We start from the raw sequence: 22,653 nt of genomic DNA, 5'->3' as shown, positions 1-22,653 counted from the left end.
CTTTTTCGGGATAAATTTGATAACCCTACCTTAAGATGAGTGTAACATATTATGTCTGTAACGTTAAATACAATTAGAAAACAATTGAATTAAAATATATATATTTAAAAAAGGCATGGCCGATTTTTTTTGCCGATTCCGATACTTTGAAAATGACGTGATCGGACATCTCTAATTTATCGGTAATATTGTAACATATAACCTGCTGCAATCAAAGAACAATCAATATCTTCAGCTACATCATGATAACTAAAATTTAACTGACTTTTGTTATAATTGTATGTATCACTTTTGGCAATTTCTATCATGTCTTTTGATGGCTTCACTTCATGGCACTTCAGTTCGCAATTCAGTTTGACTTGAAGGTAGTTCGTAAGTGTGTCCAATTATAAATTAAATAGGTCAATCGATAAAATTAACTTACCGATGCAATCTTTGAGTCAGGGAACATTTCTTTTGCTAATTCTGAGAAGTTATCAGCAATAGTTGCAGGAAAATTGTGTTGGTCAACAAATTGGCAGAATAAAATCTCTGCTTCGTCACTTTTCGTTCTGCAGACTTCATCTTCATGACCAGTGTTGTTAATCTTACTTTAAAAAAGTAATTAATTTCAGTTACAAATTACTTCTCCCAAAAAGTAATTGAGTTAGTAACTCAGTTACCTGACTGTAAGAGTAATTAGTTACCTGGCAAAGTAACTGGTGTTACCTTTCGTGTTTTTTTGTTTGTTTGTTTGTTTTTAAAAAATAAACAAATAAACAAAAAAAACATACTTTGCTATGTTTGGAAGTCATTAAATGTTGCTAATCATTTGGGAAACTTGTTAAAATTGCTCCCGTTTTTGCATTAGTTCCCTTACTACTTTCGACATGTGAAACTTTTAAAACTGTTTCATCATTTAAAGATAGATTCAAGTCAAGATTTTGCCGATTTAGGAGTATTTTGGATAAAAAGTTACTTAGGTTTGCTAGGAAGGTTCACTACAACAGAGCCTTTCTGAGAAGTGTACTGCTTTAAAATCGCAGCTGTTTACTAATGCCGCCGAGTCTGTCGTTTCGCAGGTAGTTCTATGTGCATGTGATATCTAGGCGTAGATTGTAGGCTGTCGGCTGCAGTCAGGAAATATTGGAGGCACCTAGCCTAGCATCGCATTTGCTACAGTGTCACAACAAACACTCTTCTCTCTCCGTGTCTCTGACTTTTCTCATGTCATTCAACCAACGTAGTGACGCATAGTAACGTACCTTGTCTTTTTCCTAAAACGGTGACAAAATCCGTAGAAAAAAAAAATGTAATGCACAAAAAATGAACAGATTTTGAACGTACGGCGTACACATTTAAAAATCAGTGCTCACTTGTACAAATTACGCCGAAACGGTACAGCTTGACAGGTATGCATTCCAGTACTTACAGTATGTTTTTCCTTTTCACCCCTCTCCAAACATTACCTCAAGCTCTGGGTCCAAGCAAATTCCACCAGTAGAGAGCAGCAGCCTGCCACACGACGGGATGTCATCAGAGTCCTACCTGCAGCAGTTGATTGGTTACTCTGACAGCGTTATAAAATGGATCTCTGGTGAAATAGTCATTTGTGACTCAGTCAAGGTGAGGAGCAGTCTATATGGGTGATTCTTATGAAAGCTATGCATACCTTAAAATAACAGTTGGCTATGATGACTCAGTCATTATTTTCATCAACAGTTTGAGCACCCTAATATTTCATTTTGAGTAAAATATCTATTTAATTAATGTCCAAAGACATGTAACATTAGACATTATGGTAATGATGACCTATAGTGAGGAAGTAGACATAAATGGAAACATAAACTTACCGATCAACAATATCAAAAAAGGCCTAACAAACTTTTACTTAAATGCTTTTTAATACAATGTTTGAAACCATTATAGTTCATATCATAATCTTCTAAATTATAAAGTTTTAAACAAATTTATATATGTCTTATGAAATTGATTGAATATTTATGATGCTATATTGAGGAGAAAACATCAAAGCTTTTCATGGACGCATTACAGTAAAGGTAGTCCCCGGGTTACGATTGAGTTCTGTTCCTACGCTGGTGACATACCCCAAATTTCGTAAATCGGAATTAATCCTATAAGTACCCCTAAATGCCCCCCAAATTTCAAATTAACTCCAAAAACATGTATTATACGTCATTTTACTGTCCTCGCCAAGTCCTAGCTAGATAGCGAGCTAAGCTCCGAAATGACGATGTCAGACGTCCGTGTGGTTTGCTGACTTTATTCAGCTGCTCATGACATCAACACTTGCAGAATTAAACTGTAAAATAAAAATGAAATTAGATCAGTTTCATCTTCAATAACAGCAATTCAAATTTGTGTTTGCTGCTGATACAACAATGACAATCCACACAAACGATTAGCATGTATCAGTTAGCATCCGTACATCATCAAAAATAACCACATAAACTCACCACAAGTATTTGACCACAATTGAAAATGCACAATAAACAGCACAAAAGGTGTTATATACAAGTGTTGCCTCGGTGGATGCTTCACAAGCAGCAAATGTGCGCGCAGGCTTGCAGCTGTAATCTATCGCTTCTTTCTCTCACTCGGCTACGCAACTTCTTCGTGGGAGCATATACGTTCTTTTTCATGTGTACATGCGCTCTTACAACTCACGTGTGGAAGCACTACGTATGCTATGCTTATTGTGCCAAAATAAAACCATGTATCACAAAACAAAAGTCAACATTATTTAAAAATTGGTGGACGAGACTCCGACGGCGTTGTAAAGTAAAAATCACCTCAGGCGGGTGCGTCGTAACCCAGAGCCTACCTGTAATGAATTTGCAAATCGGTTAAAAATCATTCAAAATATTATTTTTGCAACAAACTGTGGACTGGCCCACATAATAGGCATAACCATCTTTTATTAGTGGCAGTTGACATGGCGACTCTGCGACACCAAGACGCAATGGCTGAGTAGCGGAATGGCCTCGCTTGCATATGGTGTCGGCGAAGACGGAATGCAAAGACGAAAAATTCTGAATCCTGCCTCCAAAGTGAAAGAATTTCGATTGCGGGGATTGAGGGGGCTTGCCCCGCATGCATATCAAAAGCTCTCGCAGCGCGAGAACGCGCCGATAACGCCAGCACTCCTACACGTCTCATTGGGCATGCGCAGCGGTGCTACTAAACATTAAAAACAGCAAATATGGCGGAATGTCAGCTTTAATTTACTGTTTTAATAATATTTTTGAATTAAATATGTTGAATGTTTCCATTTTTGTGCCTTTTTGAACAAAAGAAAAATGCCATTGCTTCGAGTGGGCGGGCATATATTTTTTTCCGGGCTGAGGAGCTTGGTGGGGTCAAAGTGCATCATTCTCTGTCGCCTTGTAAATCTTCACTGCCCCCTAGGGCCTGGCATGAATACTACATCGTTTTCATGCGGAATTGTTGACATTGTTCGAATGGAGACGGGCCCATATCAATGCAAATTTGAAATGTTTCGTATTATCGGAGAGTCACCATGTAAACGGCCCCTAAAATTGAACTACTTCAGGTTTTCATGACTATATGCATAAAATCTTCAAAGACATAGTTTAGGTTAGCTTCATGATAATCACCCATATGTGGATGTCCTATAGACATTTTGTGTGTAGGCCGAATCCTGAAATTGCATATGCATTGCCATGCACCATTTACATCCACGTATGTCACAAGAACTGTGACCTTAGTCATCTGTTTATCTTATATACTCTCCTTTCATTCAGGAACAAGTTGCCCTACTAACCAAATATCTATGCATTGGGAAGCATTGCTATGAATCCAGAGATTTTGCTACAGCCATGCAGGTTCTCGGAGGACTGGAGAATGTCATTGTCAGAAAGTTACCGGTAAGGCTGCCTCACTATAAATTCATCCCAATCTGTTGTAAGAATGGCTTCCAGTGTGATACACTGTATGTTTTATTTTTTCAACTATGCTCAGCTCAGTTTTTTTTAACCTTCACTCTTTATAGGGCAAGTGACTATTCTTTGTTATTAAAAAATTAATATTAACTTAACCCTAAAGACCTAATGTCCACAATATTGACATTTCTTTTACAGGTCACTTTAAAATGTTATGTTCCCATACGTCGGCACCAGGAATCAATTATATCATTTTTAAATCTAGCGTTGTCAATGTCAACCAATTCGTGAAATGAGTGTGCTATAAAGGGTTAAAGCTGCCGTTTTGAATTTAAAAAATTAATCATTTTTCTACCACAGGCATGGAAACATCTGTCTTCCAAGATGCTTGAGATACTGGAGGAGCTACGAGCTGTGCAGGTGAGTGTGTGTACTAGGGGTGGGAACCTCTTGTTACCTCATGTTTCCATACGATTTGCGATACAAAATCATGATAGCGATGATCTCACGATATGGCGATACAATGATTATCGATGCATTGGTCAGGAAATCATTCGAGGACATTCTATAAAACAACTAATAATCAGGGAAAAAAACTATCTTCATCCTTCAGCTGTAAGTTTATCTCTAGTAGACGTCGAATCCACTTGAACTGGAAGAGTGGCGGCAAATGAACGCCTCCCACTTCTGTGGCAGTAGTGCCACGCAACAAGGTAATTTTGGGCCACATCAGGTTATTACCCGTTGATTTTCAGTCACTTCCTGTTGATTTTGAGGCATTTTATGAGTCACTTCCTGTTCTGTAACCCAAAATCAACAGGATTTTGAGGCATTTTATGGGTCACTTCCTGTTCAGTAACACAAAATATATACACAGACACTCGAAGGCGAAGGACGCATTTTCTGCGTCCTATATGGTATACTGGGGACGGGTTTCAATAAGCTTCGGCTTCTCCCGTCAGCCCTTTTCTTTTTGGGTTCATGCCTGAAGGGAAAATAAATAAATAAAATCAACAAAAAACAGCCCATAAAATGCCTCAAAATCAACAGGAAGTGACTGAAAATCAACAGGTAATAACCTGATATGGCCCAGAATTACCTGATATGGCCCAAGATTACCTTGTTGCTTGACACTGCTCCGGGAATGAATAGGCAATGACTCAAACTCAACAGGAAGTGACCTGTCAATGCCCTAAAATGAACAGAAAGTGAACAGTAAATGCCCCGTCAATGGAAAAGAGTGGCTCTGAATGCTCTAGTTGTGAATGAATGAATGCTCTAGTTTTGAATGAACAAATGTTCTTTTGCCATCCCAGTCGAATGGATTGGGCGCTGAGCGCCGTCAATGGCAGCCATAGACACCATATTGACACCTTATTAAAACGATATCTCGATTCTTAGCATGAGAACCTTTTGGGAAGCAAAGTATCACGATATATCACCGTTTCGATATTTTGTCACATCCCTAGTGTGCACACTAGAGCGGTGGTCCCCTATCTTTTTTGCTATTAAGTTTCCAATTTCTTTCATGGCCAGACATGTATGTTTGGATTAACGTCTCTCCTCAGGTGTTTCTGAAAAGTGATGACTGTTGTCTGATCACTGGGGAACACAAGAGGCGAAGGCCCACCCTGCCGTCAGCACAAATCCTAGCCATGCATGTTCAACAGCGGGAAATTGGAGCCTTCACTGTCACGAGCGGAGCTGTCAAATGGACCAAGCTTAGGTATGATGACATTTCATGTAGATGGTATGGATTCCGACTTATGCCCTGTTTGTAATCGCGCTTCGGTTGAGCAGCCACCAATGTCAGGTGCAGTGTTGTTAATAACGGCGTTAGAATACAACGGCGTTATTTTTTTTCTGTAGTGAGTAATCTAAATAATTACTTTTCTCATCTTGGCAACGCCGTTACCGTTACTGAGAATGGGAAGGCGTGCGTTACTATGCGTTACGACATTGGTTGAATGACGCGAGAAAAGTCTGACGGAGACGGAGTCACCAAGACGACAGAGCAAAGCAGGAGTGGGGAGGAGGCAAAAAGTTGTGACGCCGAGCAAACGGAGAGACCGCGATGATTGATGGCTCCAATAATACCTGACTGTAGCCGATAGCCTACAACTACGCCCACATGATGTGGTAATCATGGTAGATATCACATATATATAGAACTAGATGTGAAATGACAGACACGGCAGCTTAGCAACATGTACAGTATAGGAACTTGATGCATCGGTAAACAGCCGCCATCTTAAAGCAGTAAACTTCCTAGGGAGTCTCTGTTGTAGAGCAGGGGTCCCCAACCTTTTTTGCGCCACGGACGGGTGTGATTTGGGTCTTTTTTTCACAGACCGGTGTTCTGTCAAATTTTGCACCCTTATAAAATTTTGCTCCCAAAGCTTTTGTGGCGGTGAAAAAACCCTCTTTTATATTCAGTTGTACTCGCAATGTTATCCAATGGTGCTAAAAAAAACTGTTTACATCATAAACACACATGCGCAACACGGAAATGGCGTAAATTAATGCTTAACAACACGGCGAAGTTGTTAAGTGAGAGGGCTACGTGCAGTTGTTGTGTGCACCTAACATGGCAAACGTAAGTTAATATTCCTTTATTTAAAGAAAGTTTGTAGTGTGTACTTTGGAATCGCTGCATTCGCGGTCCTTTTTAATGTTACGCGCATGCCAGCTTTGTCAGAACACCGGCAATGTGCGGCAGAAAAATACAGGAAATATAAAATAGCATTTGTTTTTAGCCGCGTCGTGTTAAGTGCAGGGAAAAAATACAACTCACCCGCTGAATCAGTGCGAAGCCTGGGTTTGTTTCGTTGAGACGAGATGGTCCCGAGATGGGAGAGTGAGAGAAGCTAGCACTACAAATACACAATGTTGGAAATTGTAGCACAGTTTTCAGCACGCTCCTAGCGATGTCAGGTTATTCAGAAATGACTTTAATCCAGAACTTCGGTAGAGTTGTTGTCTCAAATGAACGTTTAAGGTCGCCGTGATTTGCGATCTCTACAAGCTGATATTCCTGTTGCACAGACATGCTCGAATCACTTGGTTTATTCACATACAGGTCACGAATTCACTCCTTCGCAGTTCGTGGGTCTTTAGTGATTGGGAAGTAACATAAATGTTGTTTTCTCCGAGGTTGTAGGCACATCTTCTGGCTCGTCAGGTTCCCTTTTCCCCGTAAAAAGTCTGTCCAAAGACGTCTGTTATTCAGTCATTCTAGTGTGGGGGCTAATTATTTCCGGGAAGAAATGTGATTGGCGACGACCTACGTCATACGTTATTATCGAGTCCAAGCGCGCATAGATATACAAAACGAGATTTAGTGCTAACAGCCCAATCAATGCATTTCTATGACGACCTCCTATCCTGTAGTTGTATATCTAGAGTAGACAGGGATATTGGTGTGTTAAGCGGCACAGGTCAAAGTCAATTGGCCAGAATGCAGTCTTTAATAAATTATTTATTATTTCTGCGCGGCCCGGTACCAAATGCGCCACGGACCGGTACTGGTCCGCGGCCCGGTCGTTGGGGACCCCTGTTGTAGAGAATCCTCCTAGCGAACCTAAGTAACTTTTTATCTAAAATGCTCCTAAATCGGCAAAATTTGACTTGAATCTATTTTTAAATGATGAAACAGTTTTAAAACTTCCAAAGTAGATAGAAGGGAACTAATGCAATAATGGGAGCAATTTTAACAACTTTTAACGGTTGATTCAGGGTAAAGGGTAAATTAGGGTTAAGAATTGGGCTAGGGCCAATTGTCCCAAAAACCTTTTAAACTTCAGATAATGTGACATATGTTTTTTTTGTTTTGTTTTGTTTTGGTTTTTTCTTTTTTTTTTTTTTGAGGAAAAAAAAACACAAAACATGAAAATTATCACCAGTTACTTTGCCAAGTGACTAATTACTCTTACATTCAGATAACTGAGTTACTAACGCAATTACTTTTTGGGAGAAGTAATTTGTAACTATAATTAATTACTTATGAAGTAAGATTAACAACACTGGTCAGGTGTAGTTTGCTTTTAACCCTAAGTTCACTGGGTTGAATGTCGTACCTTACCTTGGAGAAAGATGGATGGACGCATTGTTTGATGGGCATTATAGTGTCACATGGGGTCAGTATGTAATAAAAATACATTTTGTGTTTGATCACATCCTAGTTCTTCAAAAGTTAGGTCGCATCACAAGTAGTACACAGTGTTCTAGGGCAATATATTAAAATATCCTTCCCCAAGTCATATGCATTGATGACTGAGTCGGCCCACTTGTTTTTTTTTCCCGTGTCCTCTCCTTCAATCCAGTCGAACTGACCAGATGCTGAGTCACAGCGAGGGGCAGTTGGATAGAAATGAGGCAGCTGTTGAATTAAGGGGTGGCCACTGCTCTAGCAGATGGCGCCCGCGAGAGGAGGGTTTGATTGGAAAAGAGGTTGCGGTCCAGATGCTTCACAGCCGATGGGTATACACAGATGCTCAGGGCAAAAGGGCTAGCAGAGACAAGCAGCGCTACAGCTGGTTGGGCTGAACCTAGGGTCCTCCATGTTGTCTTCAAATTAGGTCACAGAAGAAATAGTGAAGCTACTTTGGAAAATGTCATAAACTACAATGAATGTTTTTCATCTTGTTTTTATGTTTCTCATCCCATGTCATGTTCCTCTCATCATTCCATGACCGACTTTAAAAGGAGCATTGCTAAAGTGGTGAGTCAGGTCCACGCCTTCCAAGAGGTAATATTCAACTACAACCCAGACCGGAACATGCAGGCCTACCTTCGTCATCGTATCAGCCAGCTCGGCAATTCTGACATTCAGCTCCAATCTGCTGCCCATGATGCGGAGTCCCAGCTGTCAACTGAGCGTGAAACAAGGAGGGTTCAGGATACCCTGAAAAAGGTTAAGGCCTCCCTCCAGTGAGTCCTAACCTGGCCCCATCTCAAGGCCTCACTCAGCGGCCCATAACTGAACGAAGGCAATTTGTTCTTTGTTACCATGGCAACAAAATGTGAGCAGTCTCATTGACTTTTCTCAGCCAAATACAGTTGTACCTCGACATACGACAAATGATCTTTTCGACATCTCTAAAATCTGTACCCCACCTATCTTACACTCAGTCAGCAATTCGGTGCGTTCAGGTGCAGCAGGTAAAACACAACTACCACATTAGAACCACATTCTTTACATTATTACAGGAATTATTATTATACTGTGGTATTATTCCGATTTGTATTTATAATTTATTTGTTTTGCTATGCGCAAATGCCATTTGTATTAGTACCAGCAGTATTTATTAAGGATTTAGGGTAGGTTTCGGGCTGTGGAACGAATTAATAGAATTATAATGTATTCTTATTGGAAAATCCTGCTCGACATACGACCATTTCGACTTACAAACAAGGTCCTGGAACAAATTAACTTTGCAAGTAGAGGTACCACTGGATACTTTTGTATCGGGTAAGACAATAGCTAGACTTAAAGAGCATATGACACGAGAAAAAAAGTCTAAAATGTCATTATTATGTGAATTAGAATCATATTTTGAGACGATTCGACTATATACAACAATTTAGCAAAGCACAGATGACGAGAAATTAGTCTTTTAATCTGCTGGTTAGCCACGCCTACCATTATAGGGCTTTAGCGTCCCCAACAGGTGGATGACGTCAGCGGTAGACTTGGCTCATCGATTTTACTATTCAGCCCATTGAGGGGAAATTATTCAGAACGAGGAAAACACGACGAAGAAAGCCGCAAAATGTCATTGTTTCAGTCTCTCTACTCCAATATTTTTACAGGATATTCTTTTTACCCAAGTATTTTTCCCCAATAGCTATATAAATGGCTTGAGAAGGACCAGTCAGCCCGTTGAGGGGAACTATTCACAACGAGGAAAACGCGACGAAGAGAGCGGCAAAATGTTATTGTTTCTGTCTCTTTACTTCAATATTTTTACAGGATACTCTTTTTATCCAAGTATTTTCCCCAATTGCTAAATAAATGGCATGGTCATGACAAATAACAGTCTTGTGCTGAATGGAATATGAAATAATAAAAATGCATTTATTCAGGACGACATGGCAAAATTACTCCATAATGGTCAAAACTGTCGACTTCACCTTTACTGTCGCACCTCCCGAACGATATTTTATGACACCTAAATCGGACATATGTCATTTCCCTTCCCCGGCTTCGGAGAATGTAAACAAACCAGAAGGCGTGACAGCTAGCCAACATGCTAACCCGAACCGAGTGATGTTTCAAAGTCTTCAAAGCGGAAAATCACACATAGCTATCCTGGATTATTTGACATGACGACCCGGTTGTCGAATGTCTCAGCGGATCGGCAAACCGCCCGGCGGAGAGCAATTTACAGTTTGTTCCCCGGAGGAGGGTGGCTGGAGCTAACGCAGCAAACGTGCTGCTGCTAATGCATTAGGAGAGCTTTTTACATGCCTATCAATGATCAAACGTAAGTAGTCCTTCATTTAAAGGAAGTTTGTAGTGTTTACTTTGTAATCGCTGTATTCGTATTTGACATAATACAAAACAAGATGTTTACTCACTTCATCGTAAGTCCAATGGTCCCACAGTAAATATCCACGGTGAATGGGAACCTTTTGAAACTCCAAAAAGGCGCATACGCCTCTCCCTCATACAGAATGATTTTTCCGCAGCCGTTTGGCTGGCGTGATGCGAAAAATAAACGTATTAATCCGCAAAATCAGCTGAATCCTTCGTCCTCATACACAACAGTACACTGTAGCGTGAAGAGGACGTCTTCTACCGTACACGTCACAGCGCCCTCCTCCTTAATGCAAGACCGAAGCCGGAAGTCACTCATTTTCCTGGCGCGGGATTCAAAAAACTAAATTAATATAGCGATCGCTTCCACACACATCCAAGCGGTCCATATCATTCAGGAGCATAAAATACCGCGTGTATTATGAAATAAACATGCTTTTTCGTGTCACAGGCACTTTAAGTGAAACCCACAACTTTCTGATATTGAGCCAGGTGTTTATTACACTAAAATAAATGTCATATAGCCTAAGGCATATTTATTTCATTTTACCTTTTAAGGCATAAATGTGCATCATATTAAACACTGATCATGCCGACAGGACCGCAAATAACTAGGATCAGCCATTCTTTTCATATGGCGGAAAACACAGACACGGCTGAAAAAGCAGTTTCTGCTCTTGCACCCCTCTTTAAAATAAACTGCTGTATTTTAAGCCAAAAGACCTGTTGTGTTTGATAGAACAATATGTGTATATGCTGCCATAGCAGTTTCATGGCGCATTAAGCTCCCGAACTATTTTTAATTTGTCCATTATACCCTGGAGACCCCCTGTTTACAGACACGGCGCAACCGCTTTTGTTTCAACCCAGCCATAAAATGAAGATAAGTAATTATATTTATTATTCAAAATGTCCATCATTTGAAGCTTAGAATTATTAATTGATGTCTAATATTTAGTTTTTTAAAAAATGACTTTATAAAATTATTCACTCGATATTTTCTAACTTTTAAACAAATTACGTCACTATAAAAAAAAAATAGTGTCTGTAAATAGGTCACGGATATCTAGCTCATAACTATCACTTAATTGTATTTTTTTTTTTGTTACTGTCACATTTTCCCCAATATTTTAGATGAGAAATAATCGATCCAATCAAGGAAAAAAAAAAAAAACGTTTAAAAGGATAAATACTTAAAAAAGAAAATCTCGACCACTCCTTAATGTCTGTGATTTCTGCATTGCGACCCTTGCTATATTACCGTGTTTCACCCATAAAATCCCCCAAAATTCACAGCTGTGTCTTGACACTCGCGATAATATCTCGTTAAAATCATGGTGTCTTTGATTATGCTCGCTCATGCTCTCACCTCGAGTTAGAGTTTAGGGGTTTGGAAGAAAAAAAATTAAATGCCCTCCTGTTCAAAATTTTTCTTCCCCCAGAAAATTTAGATTTTAAGCTTTCCAGTGATGTATCGGATAAACCTACAGGACAATTTTGATATTTGGCCAAATTGGGGGTCTCAGAGCGGAACTTCAAGTCACCTGAGTGTTTTCCACCATGTACAGAAAAGGACTTGTTATAAACTGTGTGGACATTTAATAGTGTGTTCTAATTTAGAGGAAATGCGCTCAGTACAAAAAAATGTTTCCAAGTTGTTTAAAATTAGAATTCATGCATATTTAAAAAGTAGGTGCATGGCAGACTGCATGACTGATCAGCACGACGCCTCACAGTTCTGAGATCAGGAGTTCAATCCCTGGTTTGCATTGTAGCATAGAATTTTTTTTTTTTGTGTGTTGTCCTATTAATAAAATCTAATAAAATATCTGCAAAAACTGCATGATGTGCTCAGTTTAAGGACATATGCTGTAAAGTTCTTCATGGGCATGGATTGAGATTTATTTATTGATCCAGGTAAATCAATTTACAGTGCATCACAAAAGTGAGTACACCACTCGCATTTCTGCAGATATTTAAGTATATCTTTTCATGGGACAACACTGACAAAATGACACTTTGACACAAGGAAAAGTAGTCTGTGTGCAGCTTATATATTAGAGTTAATTTATTTTCCCCTCAAAATAACTCAAAATATAGCCATTAATATCCAAACCCCTGGCAACAAAAGTGAGTACACTGCATGGGAACTACGTACATCCTTAAATGTCCAAATTGAGTACTGCTTGTCATTTTCCCTCCAAAATGTCTTGTGACTCGTTACAGGAGTGCTTTCAGCAATGCTGCAGAGATTGAAGAGGTGGGGGGTCATTCCCATCACCATGCTTGACTGTAGGCATGACACACTTATCTTTGTACTCCTCACCTGGTTGTCGCCGAACATGCTTTAGACCATCGGAACCAAACAAATTAATCTTCGTCTCATCAGACCATAGGACATTGTTCCAGTAATCCGTGTGCTTTGTTGACATGTCTTCAGCAAACTGTTTGAGGGCTTTCTTGTGTACCGTCTTCAGAAGAGGCTTCCTCCTGGGGTGAGAGCCATGCACACCAATTTAATGTAGAGTGTGGCTTATGGTATGAGCACTAACAGGCTGACCCCCCACATCTTCAATCTCTGCAGCAATGCTGACAGCACTATTGTAACAAGTTACATGACATTTTGGGGGGGAAATGACAAGCAGTACTCAATTTGGACATTTAGGGATGGACGTAGTTTCTAAGTGGTGTACTTACTTTTGTTGCCAGGGGTTTGGATATTAATGGCTATATTTTGAGTTATTTTGAGGGGGAAATAAATTAACTCTATTATATAAGCTGCACACAGACTACTTTTCATTGTGTCAAAGTGTCATTTTGTCAGTGTTGTCCCATGAAAACATATACATAAATATCTGCAGAAATGCGAGGGGTGTACTCACTTTTGTGATATACTGTAGATTGTCTTTAATGCTAGTGTGGCTGCAGACAGCAGAGTAAAAAAAAGGTGAAGTCAATGCACATACAAATGAAAACTGAAACTGCAGAGCATCATGTGCACAACTACACAAAATAACTTTAATTCTGTTACTAATACTATTTGTAATTGTACTGTAGGCATAAGCGGATTTTAAGGAGGGGCCAGGGGGTCCAGGCCCCACTGGTGGCCGAAAAGTGTCATTGCATGTGATTGACTTTCCTATATACATTTTATATGTATATATATATATGTGTATATATATATATATATATATATATATATATATATATATATATATATATATATATATATACATATACCTATATACATTTTATATAAAAGTTGTAAAGCAATTAAAAAAATGAATGAAATGAGCAAAAAAACATTTTTATATTGGGTCGAAATTATTTTTCGAGCACATTAGATAGTCATTTGCCTTTCATATATATACATTATATATATATATATATAAATATATTTAAAAAATTAAAATATAAAATAGAAATATATATATATATATATATACATATATATATATATATATATATATATATATATATAATATTTAAAAAATAGAAATATAAAATAGATTGATTGATTTTTTGTTGTTGTTGTTTTTTTTTTGATTGAAGCAACTTTTTGGGGGATTGAATGATTTAGACACAAATGTCCTAATCATAATATGGCCCAAACACAAAATGATTGCTTCAATCAAAAAAATCTTTTTCAATGAAAATTTAAGTGTTCAAATGCAATTTTTTTAATCTCGAATATTTTTTCGCATTCAAAATCTTTTTTTTCTATGATTGAATTTTTTTTTTTTTTTTTTTTTTTTTTTGATCGATTGAAGTGATTTTTCTCTTTGAAAAAAAATTTTTTAATTGAATAATAGAGAAAAAATGACCTAGCCAAAATGTGGCCCGAACACGAATCAACATGACTTCAATCAAAAAAAAAACGACTTCAATCAAAAAAATAAAAATCTATAAAAAATAATCGAAGAAAACAAGACTTTCATGTGCATTTTTTTTTTTTTTTTTTTTTTTTTTCAAATTTATTTTTGCATTCATACAATTTTTTTTATTGAAGCGACTTTTTTGGGTTGAAAACATATATTTTGATTGAAGCAACTTTTTTTTTTATTGAAGCAACTTATTTTTGATTGAATAATTTAAAAAAAAATCTACTTCCATATGGCTCCGCCCAGGGGATATAATTTTTGACTGGGGTAACTACATTGGCATGACACCAGCGGGCGTACCAAATTCAATGGATGACGATATTGGCAAAAAGTGTTGCCTAAGCAGCCTGATTTAGAATTCCCCTCAAGAATGATGGGAAACAAAAAACGCTCATTGTCAACGTATTATTTTAAATATTCTTGTAAGTTAATTTTATTGCTGACAATGCGTTTTGGGGTCATCAACATGTTGATCCCCTCTGCTCCAAAAGTCAAACTCTGCCTATGACTGTAGGGCCACTTTTTACATTGTAATCATGGCAATATTATAACCAATGGATGGATAGTGGATACATTAAAATACAGTGGGGTAACTTTCTCTGCGGGCGACCAGACGGAGGTGGAAGCCTGTCAGTCAACGTATTAGGAAATCGGCTCAGCGTGAAGGCGACATCACGGGCGCCCTTTTTTATTTTACTATCTGACAGAATCAAGGAGCATCTTCAAAGCTTTTCAGATAATTGCCAAAGGGGACTCTGGCTCCTCAGAGACACAGGATTGATAAGGGATGAGACCAGAGTCAGCCTCTTATCTGCATTGTCATAAAAATAACGATCACTTTAGTGGCATTGTTCTTGCACTGCAACAAGAAGAGATCGCACATGCATGGGGGCTGTCTGCGTCCAAGGCGAGTGTCGTGTCACCTAAAGGCACTGGTACGCCGGAGTAGAAATTACCATATCAAAACTAGTAACATTTATGGGAGTGATCCATCTTGTAATTCAGAATCTATATGCAGCACATTGGCATATAATTCAAGTGATTTGTGATTCGCTTTAGGGATTGCCCCATACTCGTTATTGGAGCCAATCCCGGTTTCCTCGCGGCTTGTTTGATCATATTTCCATTTGAATGGCTCGACATTCAAGAGTAATCGTGTTGCTACTGTAATACCTTTGATCTGCAACGTTTGAATAGACTCCGCCGAAAGTGAGCTGTTGGTTTGCTGGCGCCAATGCGCAACAGGGTATCGCAGACATGTCAATAGAAGAACGTGATTGCTGGCTTCAAGACATGCAAAAGGGCCAATGTGCTATACTTGGATGAAACTGTCGCAGCAGATAATTGCATCATTACTCACAAACATGATTTGCTGTGAAGCCTGTATTATAGAATGCACGATTCAATATAGGAAAGTTAATGGAAGTTAAATATTAAACATTAGTATTACTTTAGTCTAAATCCTGCAGAACCACATTTTGTACATTTTGACAGGTGTGTAGAGTAGCAAAAAATTACTCAACCAAGAGTAGTGTTACTTTAACATAATATTACTAAATTAAAAGTACAAATAGTCATCCAAAAAATGTACTCAAGCACAAGTAAAAAAGTATCCAATGAAAAGAATACTCAAGTAATGAGTAACATTGTGGGTAATTGCTTATTTATTTATTTTAAACAATGGTATTTGTTTTCTCCCAGCACAAATGTATCCATCTGAACTGTTCTTATAACGATACTGTACAATAACCAATTACAGAAATACAAAAAAATAGTAATCATTGAATTCCAACGAGAGAGAAGAAAAAAAGATAGAAATGAAGCATTATTCATCCGAAAGAGCATGAGTGCCCTCAAGTGGAGAAAATAGTTCCTAGTTTGAATAGTTAATACAGTAGTTCCTTCATGGTTACTATAATGAAATTAAAAAGATCATACACGGCTGGCCAAAAGTATTGGCAAACCTGCAATTCTGTCAGATAATGCTGACTTAATCATTGAATTCCAGCGAGACAGAAAAAAAAAAAAAAGATAGAAATGAAGCATTATTCATTCAAAAGATCATGAGTGCCCTCTAGTGGAGAAAATAGTTCCTAGTTTGAATAGTGAATACAGTAGTTCCTTCATGGTTACTATAATGAAATTAAAAAGATCATACACGGCTGGCCAAAAGTTTTGGCACACCTGCGATTCTCTCGGATAATGCTCACTTTCTCCCAGAAAATGATTGCAATTGCAAATGCTTTGGTAGTAATATCTTCATTGATTTTGCTTGCAATGAAAAAACGCAAAAGAGATTTTTTTTAAAAAATTAAATCATTATCATTTTACACAAAACTCCAAAAATGGCCCGGGCAAAAGTATTGGCATCCTCAGCCTAATATTTGGTAGCACAACCTTCAGACAAAATAACTAATGACACTGCGCACGGTAGAGACAGGAACATTCAGGTCTTTGGAGATAGACTTGTAGCTTTGAGATTGCCAATTCTTCCTCACAATTTTGCTTCTCAAGTCCTCAGTAGGTTCTATGGTCTTCTTTCTTTTCTCTGTGCCCAATGTGGTACACACACAAGGACACAGGACAGAGGTTGGGTCAACTTTAATCCATTTTAACTGGCTGCAAGTGTGATTTAGTTATTGCCATCACCTGTTATGTACCACAGGTAAGTAACAGGTGCTGTTAATTACAAAAATTAGAGAAGCATAACAATTTTTCTAAGAGTGACAATAATTTTGTCGAGCCCATTTTTGGAGTTTCGTGTAAAATGATAATGATTTAATTATTTTTTCCCATTCTCTTTTGTGTTTTTTCATTGCAAGCAAAGTCAATGAAGATATTACTACCAAAGCATTTGTAATTGCAATCATTTTCTGGGAGAAATTGAGCATTATCTGACAGAATTGCAGGGGTGCTAATACTTTTGGCCAGCAGTCTAGCTACAATTTTCCTTGGTCACTCGGTTCCAAATAAAAACTGGGATAGAGGTTTAAATCTGCGCTTTCGATTCATGTTGAGGGCAGCGCTCTATGTCAAATACTTCATTCTTTACGGTGCTTTAAAGACACCACGTGATTGAACAGGCTAGCGTGATAATAGAACGGCAAGTTTGTGTCAGATTGGTGTAATGGAGTCGTGATGATTGTTGCGACGTCTCTGGTGAAATTGGTAGAGCTACTCTTGACATCGCTGGCAAAAAAAAATTAAATCTAATACGTAGAATAAAGAGGGAAAATGTAACGACTCTTGTGTAGTCCAAAGTAGCGGAGTAAAAGTATTGTGTTTTTCTTCACAAATGTACTCAAGTAAAAGTAAAAAGTATGGCTTGGTAAAACTACTCTTAGAATGACATTTTTCTCAAAAAGCTACTCAAGTAAATGTAATGGAGTACATGTAACGCGTTACTACCCACCTCTGATTTTTGAGTTATTAAAACCTGCAGTGACACGCTAACTGAATACGCTTCTTACGAAAAAATGTTTGTCACTGTAACTGTTATGTGAAATAGAATCACAATGATCATGGACAGAATATGACTCGCTCTTGGAAAGTTCTAGGATTAAATGCCCTTTTGTATTTTGTGATGAACGTTTGAAGCTCCACTGGTTATAGCAAATTTGATACTGTAGTATGTGAACTGGTTGTATCAACTATGAAACAGCCCTCAGTAATAAACCACGTTTATTTAACCTCCTTAAAATGTCTAATTGGTTTTAGTCTACAAATGATGTGTAAGCAATGCATGTGTGTTTGTAAATGTGCTTTTGCAACTCAATAAATGTTAAACGTTTATTCTAGTGTACAGTATGCCGCAACGATTAATCGATTAACTCGAGTAATTCAATTAGGGGAAAAAGCTTAGAATCAAATTTTGCTGCTTCGAGTATTCGTTTAATTAGAATGGCGTTGTAATAGTTTGTTTTGAAAGTGTTTACATTTAGTGTTATTGATTTGGGTGGATACACTGCCCTCTAGTGGCAACAGTGAATATGACATAACTCATGTAACATGGCTGAATTCAGCTGCTCCCTGTTAAGACCAACATAAGGTGGTAAGTTTTTGTTTGAGCTAATACTTTATTATGCATTCGTAATTTAGTTTAGCTGTTTTTGGGGGGGAATATGAGTTTGAATGATTTGTTCAGAGCATTGTTTCCAAAAAAAAAAAAAAAAAGGTAGCACTTTATAGCATTTAAGCTAGCGGACTTTTGCTATGCAAGTTTGCCAATTGTTCTTTTGTTGTACTTAGATCCTCATTTACCGTAATTTTCGGACTGTAAGGCGCACCTGACTATAAGCCGCCACCCACTAAATTTGACATGAAAACGGCATTTGTTCATAGATAGCCGCACTGGCTCCCTTGGGGGAGACAGCCAAGCACTGTTGCCACCTGCTGTCAACACTGTTGTCATCCAACATGCCTCTTAGCATTCCTCCTAGCATGCATTGTAGCGCTACAGATAAGTACAGTTAAATAACAATCAAAATTCATGTTCTGTGCTAATTATTTCTTCACTTACTGTTCCAGTTGTTTAATTGATTGCTTGTTATGGTATTTGGTAACACTTTATTTGACAGTGGCACTGTAAGACGGTCATGAGACAATCATAATTATGACACGACACTGTCATGAGCAATAATAAAATGCTTATAACAGATGTCATTTAGTGTCATTCGCCAAACTATCTCACTTTTGATTGGATATAAAAGATTAGAGCTAGCCATAAATGGCGTTAGTGACATAATTTGCTGGATGACATTCAACGACATCTGTCATAAGCGTTCATTAATGCCCATGATTGTGTCGTAACTATGCCGGTCATATGGCAGTCTTATGACGCCACTGTCAAATAAAGTGTTACCCTATTAACCCAAATAAGTTAACAAATAAGCGGCACTGGACTATAACACGCAGGATTCCAAATTGGGGGGGGGGGGAATAGCGTTTTATAGTTCGAAATTTATGGTATTTGTTTTTGTATACCAGTTGAGGCTCATATCAAGTATTTTAATTTATTTTTAAATGTAAGTGCAATTCTGCATAGATTGAAGAAACATTTTATATGTCTTAAAATATATTCTGAAAACATGAAATGTTCTTCATCCAATTTCTTGATTATTCGAACTAACTAGTTGAGATTAATCAACTACTAAAATAATCAATAGCTGCAGCCCTAGTATGCATGTGCTTTTGTATTGACATCAAGTAACCATAATATTTCAAATATTACTTTGTTAATTTCTCGCCAGGTTAATACTGTATACAGCTGTGAGTGGATTTTACAGCTGTTTCTATACAGGAACCCACAGTTTCAGTCCAGCCCTGACAAATGTATCATCCGGGTGGGGTAGGGGACTTTTAACAGACTCCGTGGCGCCAGGTCTTCACACACTCACAGGATATGTAAAGACTTCAATAACGAGCCATTAACCTCCAATCATGTGGATCGATCGGGCGTTAACAAGCCTCTCTACATATGCAAATGATGATGTTGACCCCCTTGTTATAAAGCCCGCTCCCCGCCCGATTTACCATATGCTTCGGCTGTCACTCACTGGGAATGACAAGCCACTGCAAGCCAGGACCTGAGAACATGGTGAAGTACTTTTCTGTGGACTGGCTGGCTCGGAGCCACCATGACAACCCGTTGGAGGACAAAGAGAGTGTACCCGCTTGCAGGCCGCACATCCCGTGCATGGTGCAGCCCAGCCCGCCTGCGTACGGCAAGACTTGCGTGCAGCCCAAACCAAAATCATTTAAACCTACGGAGACCTCACCTTCGCTTTCAACAGGCAGCGCATCACCAAGTAAGTATTCAACTGCTCTTTAACACGAGGTCTGCCATTGACGGCTATAGACGTCCAATCCATTTAACATGGGAAGTTGGCAACTATCAATTCTACTAGTTCAAATTGTCACAAACCTCGATTGAACGCCTATCATCGTCAATCAATGGCTCCCCAAAACTAAAACTTAAATTAAACTCAGTTTCAGAAACATGCGGCTACTCCTCTGGCTACGATAGTGAAGCGGCTTCCTCGGAGTGTCTTTCCGTGGATGAGACCAGTGAAGCGGAGAAAGAGTGCTCCCAGTTGCGAAGGGTGCGCACTAAATTCACCCCCGAGCAGATCAGCAGACTGGTGAAGATATTCGACAAGCACAAGTACTTGGATGCTGGCGAGAGGGTGAAGACTGCACGCAAATTGGGCCTCACTGAAACTCAGGTAAGAACACAGCCCACAACTTTCTTAAATGGAATTTTTGCCCGTTTTAGACATCTTCACTAATGTATTCATATGTATTTAGGTGAGGACATGGTTCCAGAACCGGAGAATGAAGCTCAAAAGGGAAGTGCAGGACCTCGCTCCCCAAGTGCAACCAGTCATGTTCCAACATCTCCACCCTATTCAATACCAAGCCATGGGTGGACCGCAAACTCACAACCCCCCAGCCCCCGGCGCAGGCTTTTACCCGGTTCCTATGCCGCAGATGCACCCTCACCATGTTTTGATCCACAACCCGCATTTCTACTGAGAGACGTTTTTGAAAGCGACTTCTCACTCAAACACTTAATAACAAGTGCAATTTCGAGCCACTTTTAAGTCTTTCTTTGGTTTGTGTTCTTTGATGCAAGAAATGTATATAAAGCAGAAAGCAAAAGTTTATTTATCATTCAAATAAAGTTTATCTTTGTAATGCAATTGCTGACTTGCTCACTGTGTGTAAAGTACAAAGAATTGGTGTGCGTGCTCATTCTGATATTCTTAACAAATATATCCTACTTCACTTAAATTCCACCAATAAGCATATTACAGTTAACAGAATGTTTTAGGAATGCATACGTTCATGCATGCCCGCCGAAAAGGAACAACATTATGACATTTCCGCGTCCAGGACGCTTTTTTCTTTTTCCAGGCACACAAATGCCAAATGCAGCCCTCTTGTTTGCATTTCAAACGCCACCTAACGGGGCAGATCATGGTCAACAAATAGTTTTAATTAAGGAGCGCATTGATGAGTTTACACGTACCACAGGGGCCCTCCGGCATGGCTCCTGAGAGTCTGCGCTTTTGTATGATAAGAATTTTAATCTCTGGTTTGAAGTCTCGAGGTCAGACTTTGATTGTGTGTTGTGATTTGTAAAGACTGAGCCCAACGTCGTCTATGAAAAAATAATAAAGAATGAGTAAATGTTTAAAGTCTCTTAACAGCAAATGAAATTAAGAAGACTGATATGACGATATAACTGCATGTACACTTTTTGCTGGGGCCAAGAGATAAAACCAAACAGAACGGGGGTCACAGCCACATTTCTTATGAATATGAGCCTAATTAATTGGTAGGCTAAATGATTAATGCAAAATAAATCTGTAAATCTTAGATTAAAAATCCATATTGATTAATACTAAATTTCCTGTGTATTGGTTCAGGCATTACACGGTTCGATTCAAACCTTTGTTTTCAAAAACTACTAAAGAAACATTTTGAAAACTTTGAAACCCAGAAAAAATGTCTGCATTTTATTAGCAAATTTAATATTGCAAAATGTGAACATAGATATTATTATATTAAGATACACAATAAATACGCACTTGTTAATAATCTAACTAATCTAATATCATCTATACTAATCTAACTATATTCAGGAATGAAAAAAACATTTGTCTTAAGACCACTCAACATTATTTCTCTGAATAAACAAATGTAACTTAAAAAACTTCTTAGTCAGGGTATTTAAAAAAAAAAAAAAAAAAAAAAAAAAGTCTTCCTTAATGAAATGAAAACTTTTTACCTCCACTATGATTCATGTTTGATGATCTGAAAAAATGTCTGCATAGGCTGCAAATAAAAAATTAAAAAAAAGACAAGAAAAATTTTTTTTTTATAAACAAATAATGTAGAAAATAAATACAGTAAATTAAAAAAAATAAAAATGCAAGTCATCAGCCAATCAAACATGCGTTTGAGGGGAGAAAATGGACCAGCACATTCTAGTAAAAAATGGTAAATGTAAGTCTGAAAATGATTAAAAATAATTCACTTAATAATGGTAGGATCAATTCTATCCCTACAACATATAGGAATAAAATCTAAATTACCTATATAACCGAACGCATTATATAATGCAAATAAAGTTATTTAAAAGTTGGTGGGGACAATTTCAGTATCATGAAAAGTTGGTATTGTGTTCTGTCCCTATGGAAACCTACGCCCTTGAGTTTCACTCATATAAATTTGTATGCAATTATTGATTAAAATAGACACGGAATTCGTACAGCATGCAGTGATTCGACGCAATAAACTTGGCCAGTAGTTGACACTTCAGTGAGTG

General features: G+C 38.1%; 2 protein-coding genes across 2 annotated transcripts in view; both read left to right on the top strand.

Moving 5' to 3' along the window:
- LOC130922660 (kinase non-catalytic C-lobe domain-containing protein 1) overlaps nt 1-12,333 on the top strand; it is a 66,476-nt gene extending 54,143 nt beyond the window's left edge. The window contains exons 24-28 of the mRNA XM_057847576.1: nt 1,455-1,605; nt 3,765-3,887; nt 4,263-4,322; nt 5,471-5,628; nt 8,607-12,333. Coding sequence (XP_057703559.1) covers nt 1,455-1,605; nt 3,765-3,887; nt 4,263-4,322; nt 5,471-5,628; nt 8,607-8,835 — 721 coding nt within the window. The 3' untranslated portion in view covers nt 8,836-12,333. The remainder of the gene's footprint in view (nt 1-1,454; nt 1,606-3,764; nt 3,888-4,262; nt 4,323-5,470; nt 5,629-8,606) is intronic.
- Nucleotides 12,334-19,343: 7,010 nt separating this feature from the next.
- LOC130923305 (homeobox protein vent1-like) lies at nt 19,344-21,703 on the top strand. The gene is made up of 3 exons (XM_057848917.1): nt 19,344-20,128; nt 20,310-20,545; nt 20,628-21,703. The coding sequence occupies exons 1-3, from the start codon at nt 19,882-19,884 to the stop codon at nt 20,853-20,855; spliced, it is 711 nt and encodes a 236-aa protein (XP_057704900.1). The 5' UTR covers nt 19,344-19,881; the 3' UTR covers nt 20,856-21,703.
- The last annotated feature ends 950 nt before the right edge of the window (nt 21,704-22,653 follow it).

Source organism: Corythoichthys intestinalis, chromosome 10, assembly GCF_030265065.1.
Source record: "Corythoichthys intestinalis isolate RoL2023-P3 chromosome 10, ASM3026506v1, whole genome shotgun sequence".
Classification (NCBI taxonomy): Eukaryota; Metazoa; Chordata; class Actinopteri; order Syngnathiformes; family Syngnathidae; genus Corythoichthys; species Corythoichthys intestinalis.
This window is presented reverse-complemented; position numbering and strand designations above follow the sequence as displayed.

What these genes read in the sequence shown, in the direction of transcription:
- LOC130923305 (XM_057848917.1), top strand. Translation starts at nt 19,882, where the DNA reads ATGACAAGCCACTGCAAGCCAGGACCTGAGAACATGGTGAAGTACTTT. An exon ending in AACAGGCAGCGCATCACCAA is followed by an intron (nt 20,129 to 20,309) that starts GTAAGTATTCAA and finishes AATTAAACTCAG; the next exon opens with TTTCAGAAACATGCGGCTAC. An exon ending in TGGGCCTCACTGAAACTCAG is followed by an intron (nt 20,546 to 20,627) that starts GTAAGAACACAG and finishes ATATGTATTTAG; the next exon opens with GTGAGGACATGGTTCCAGAA.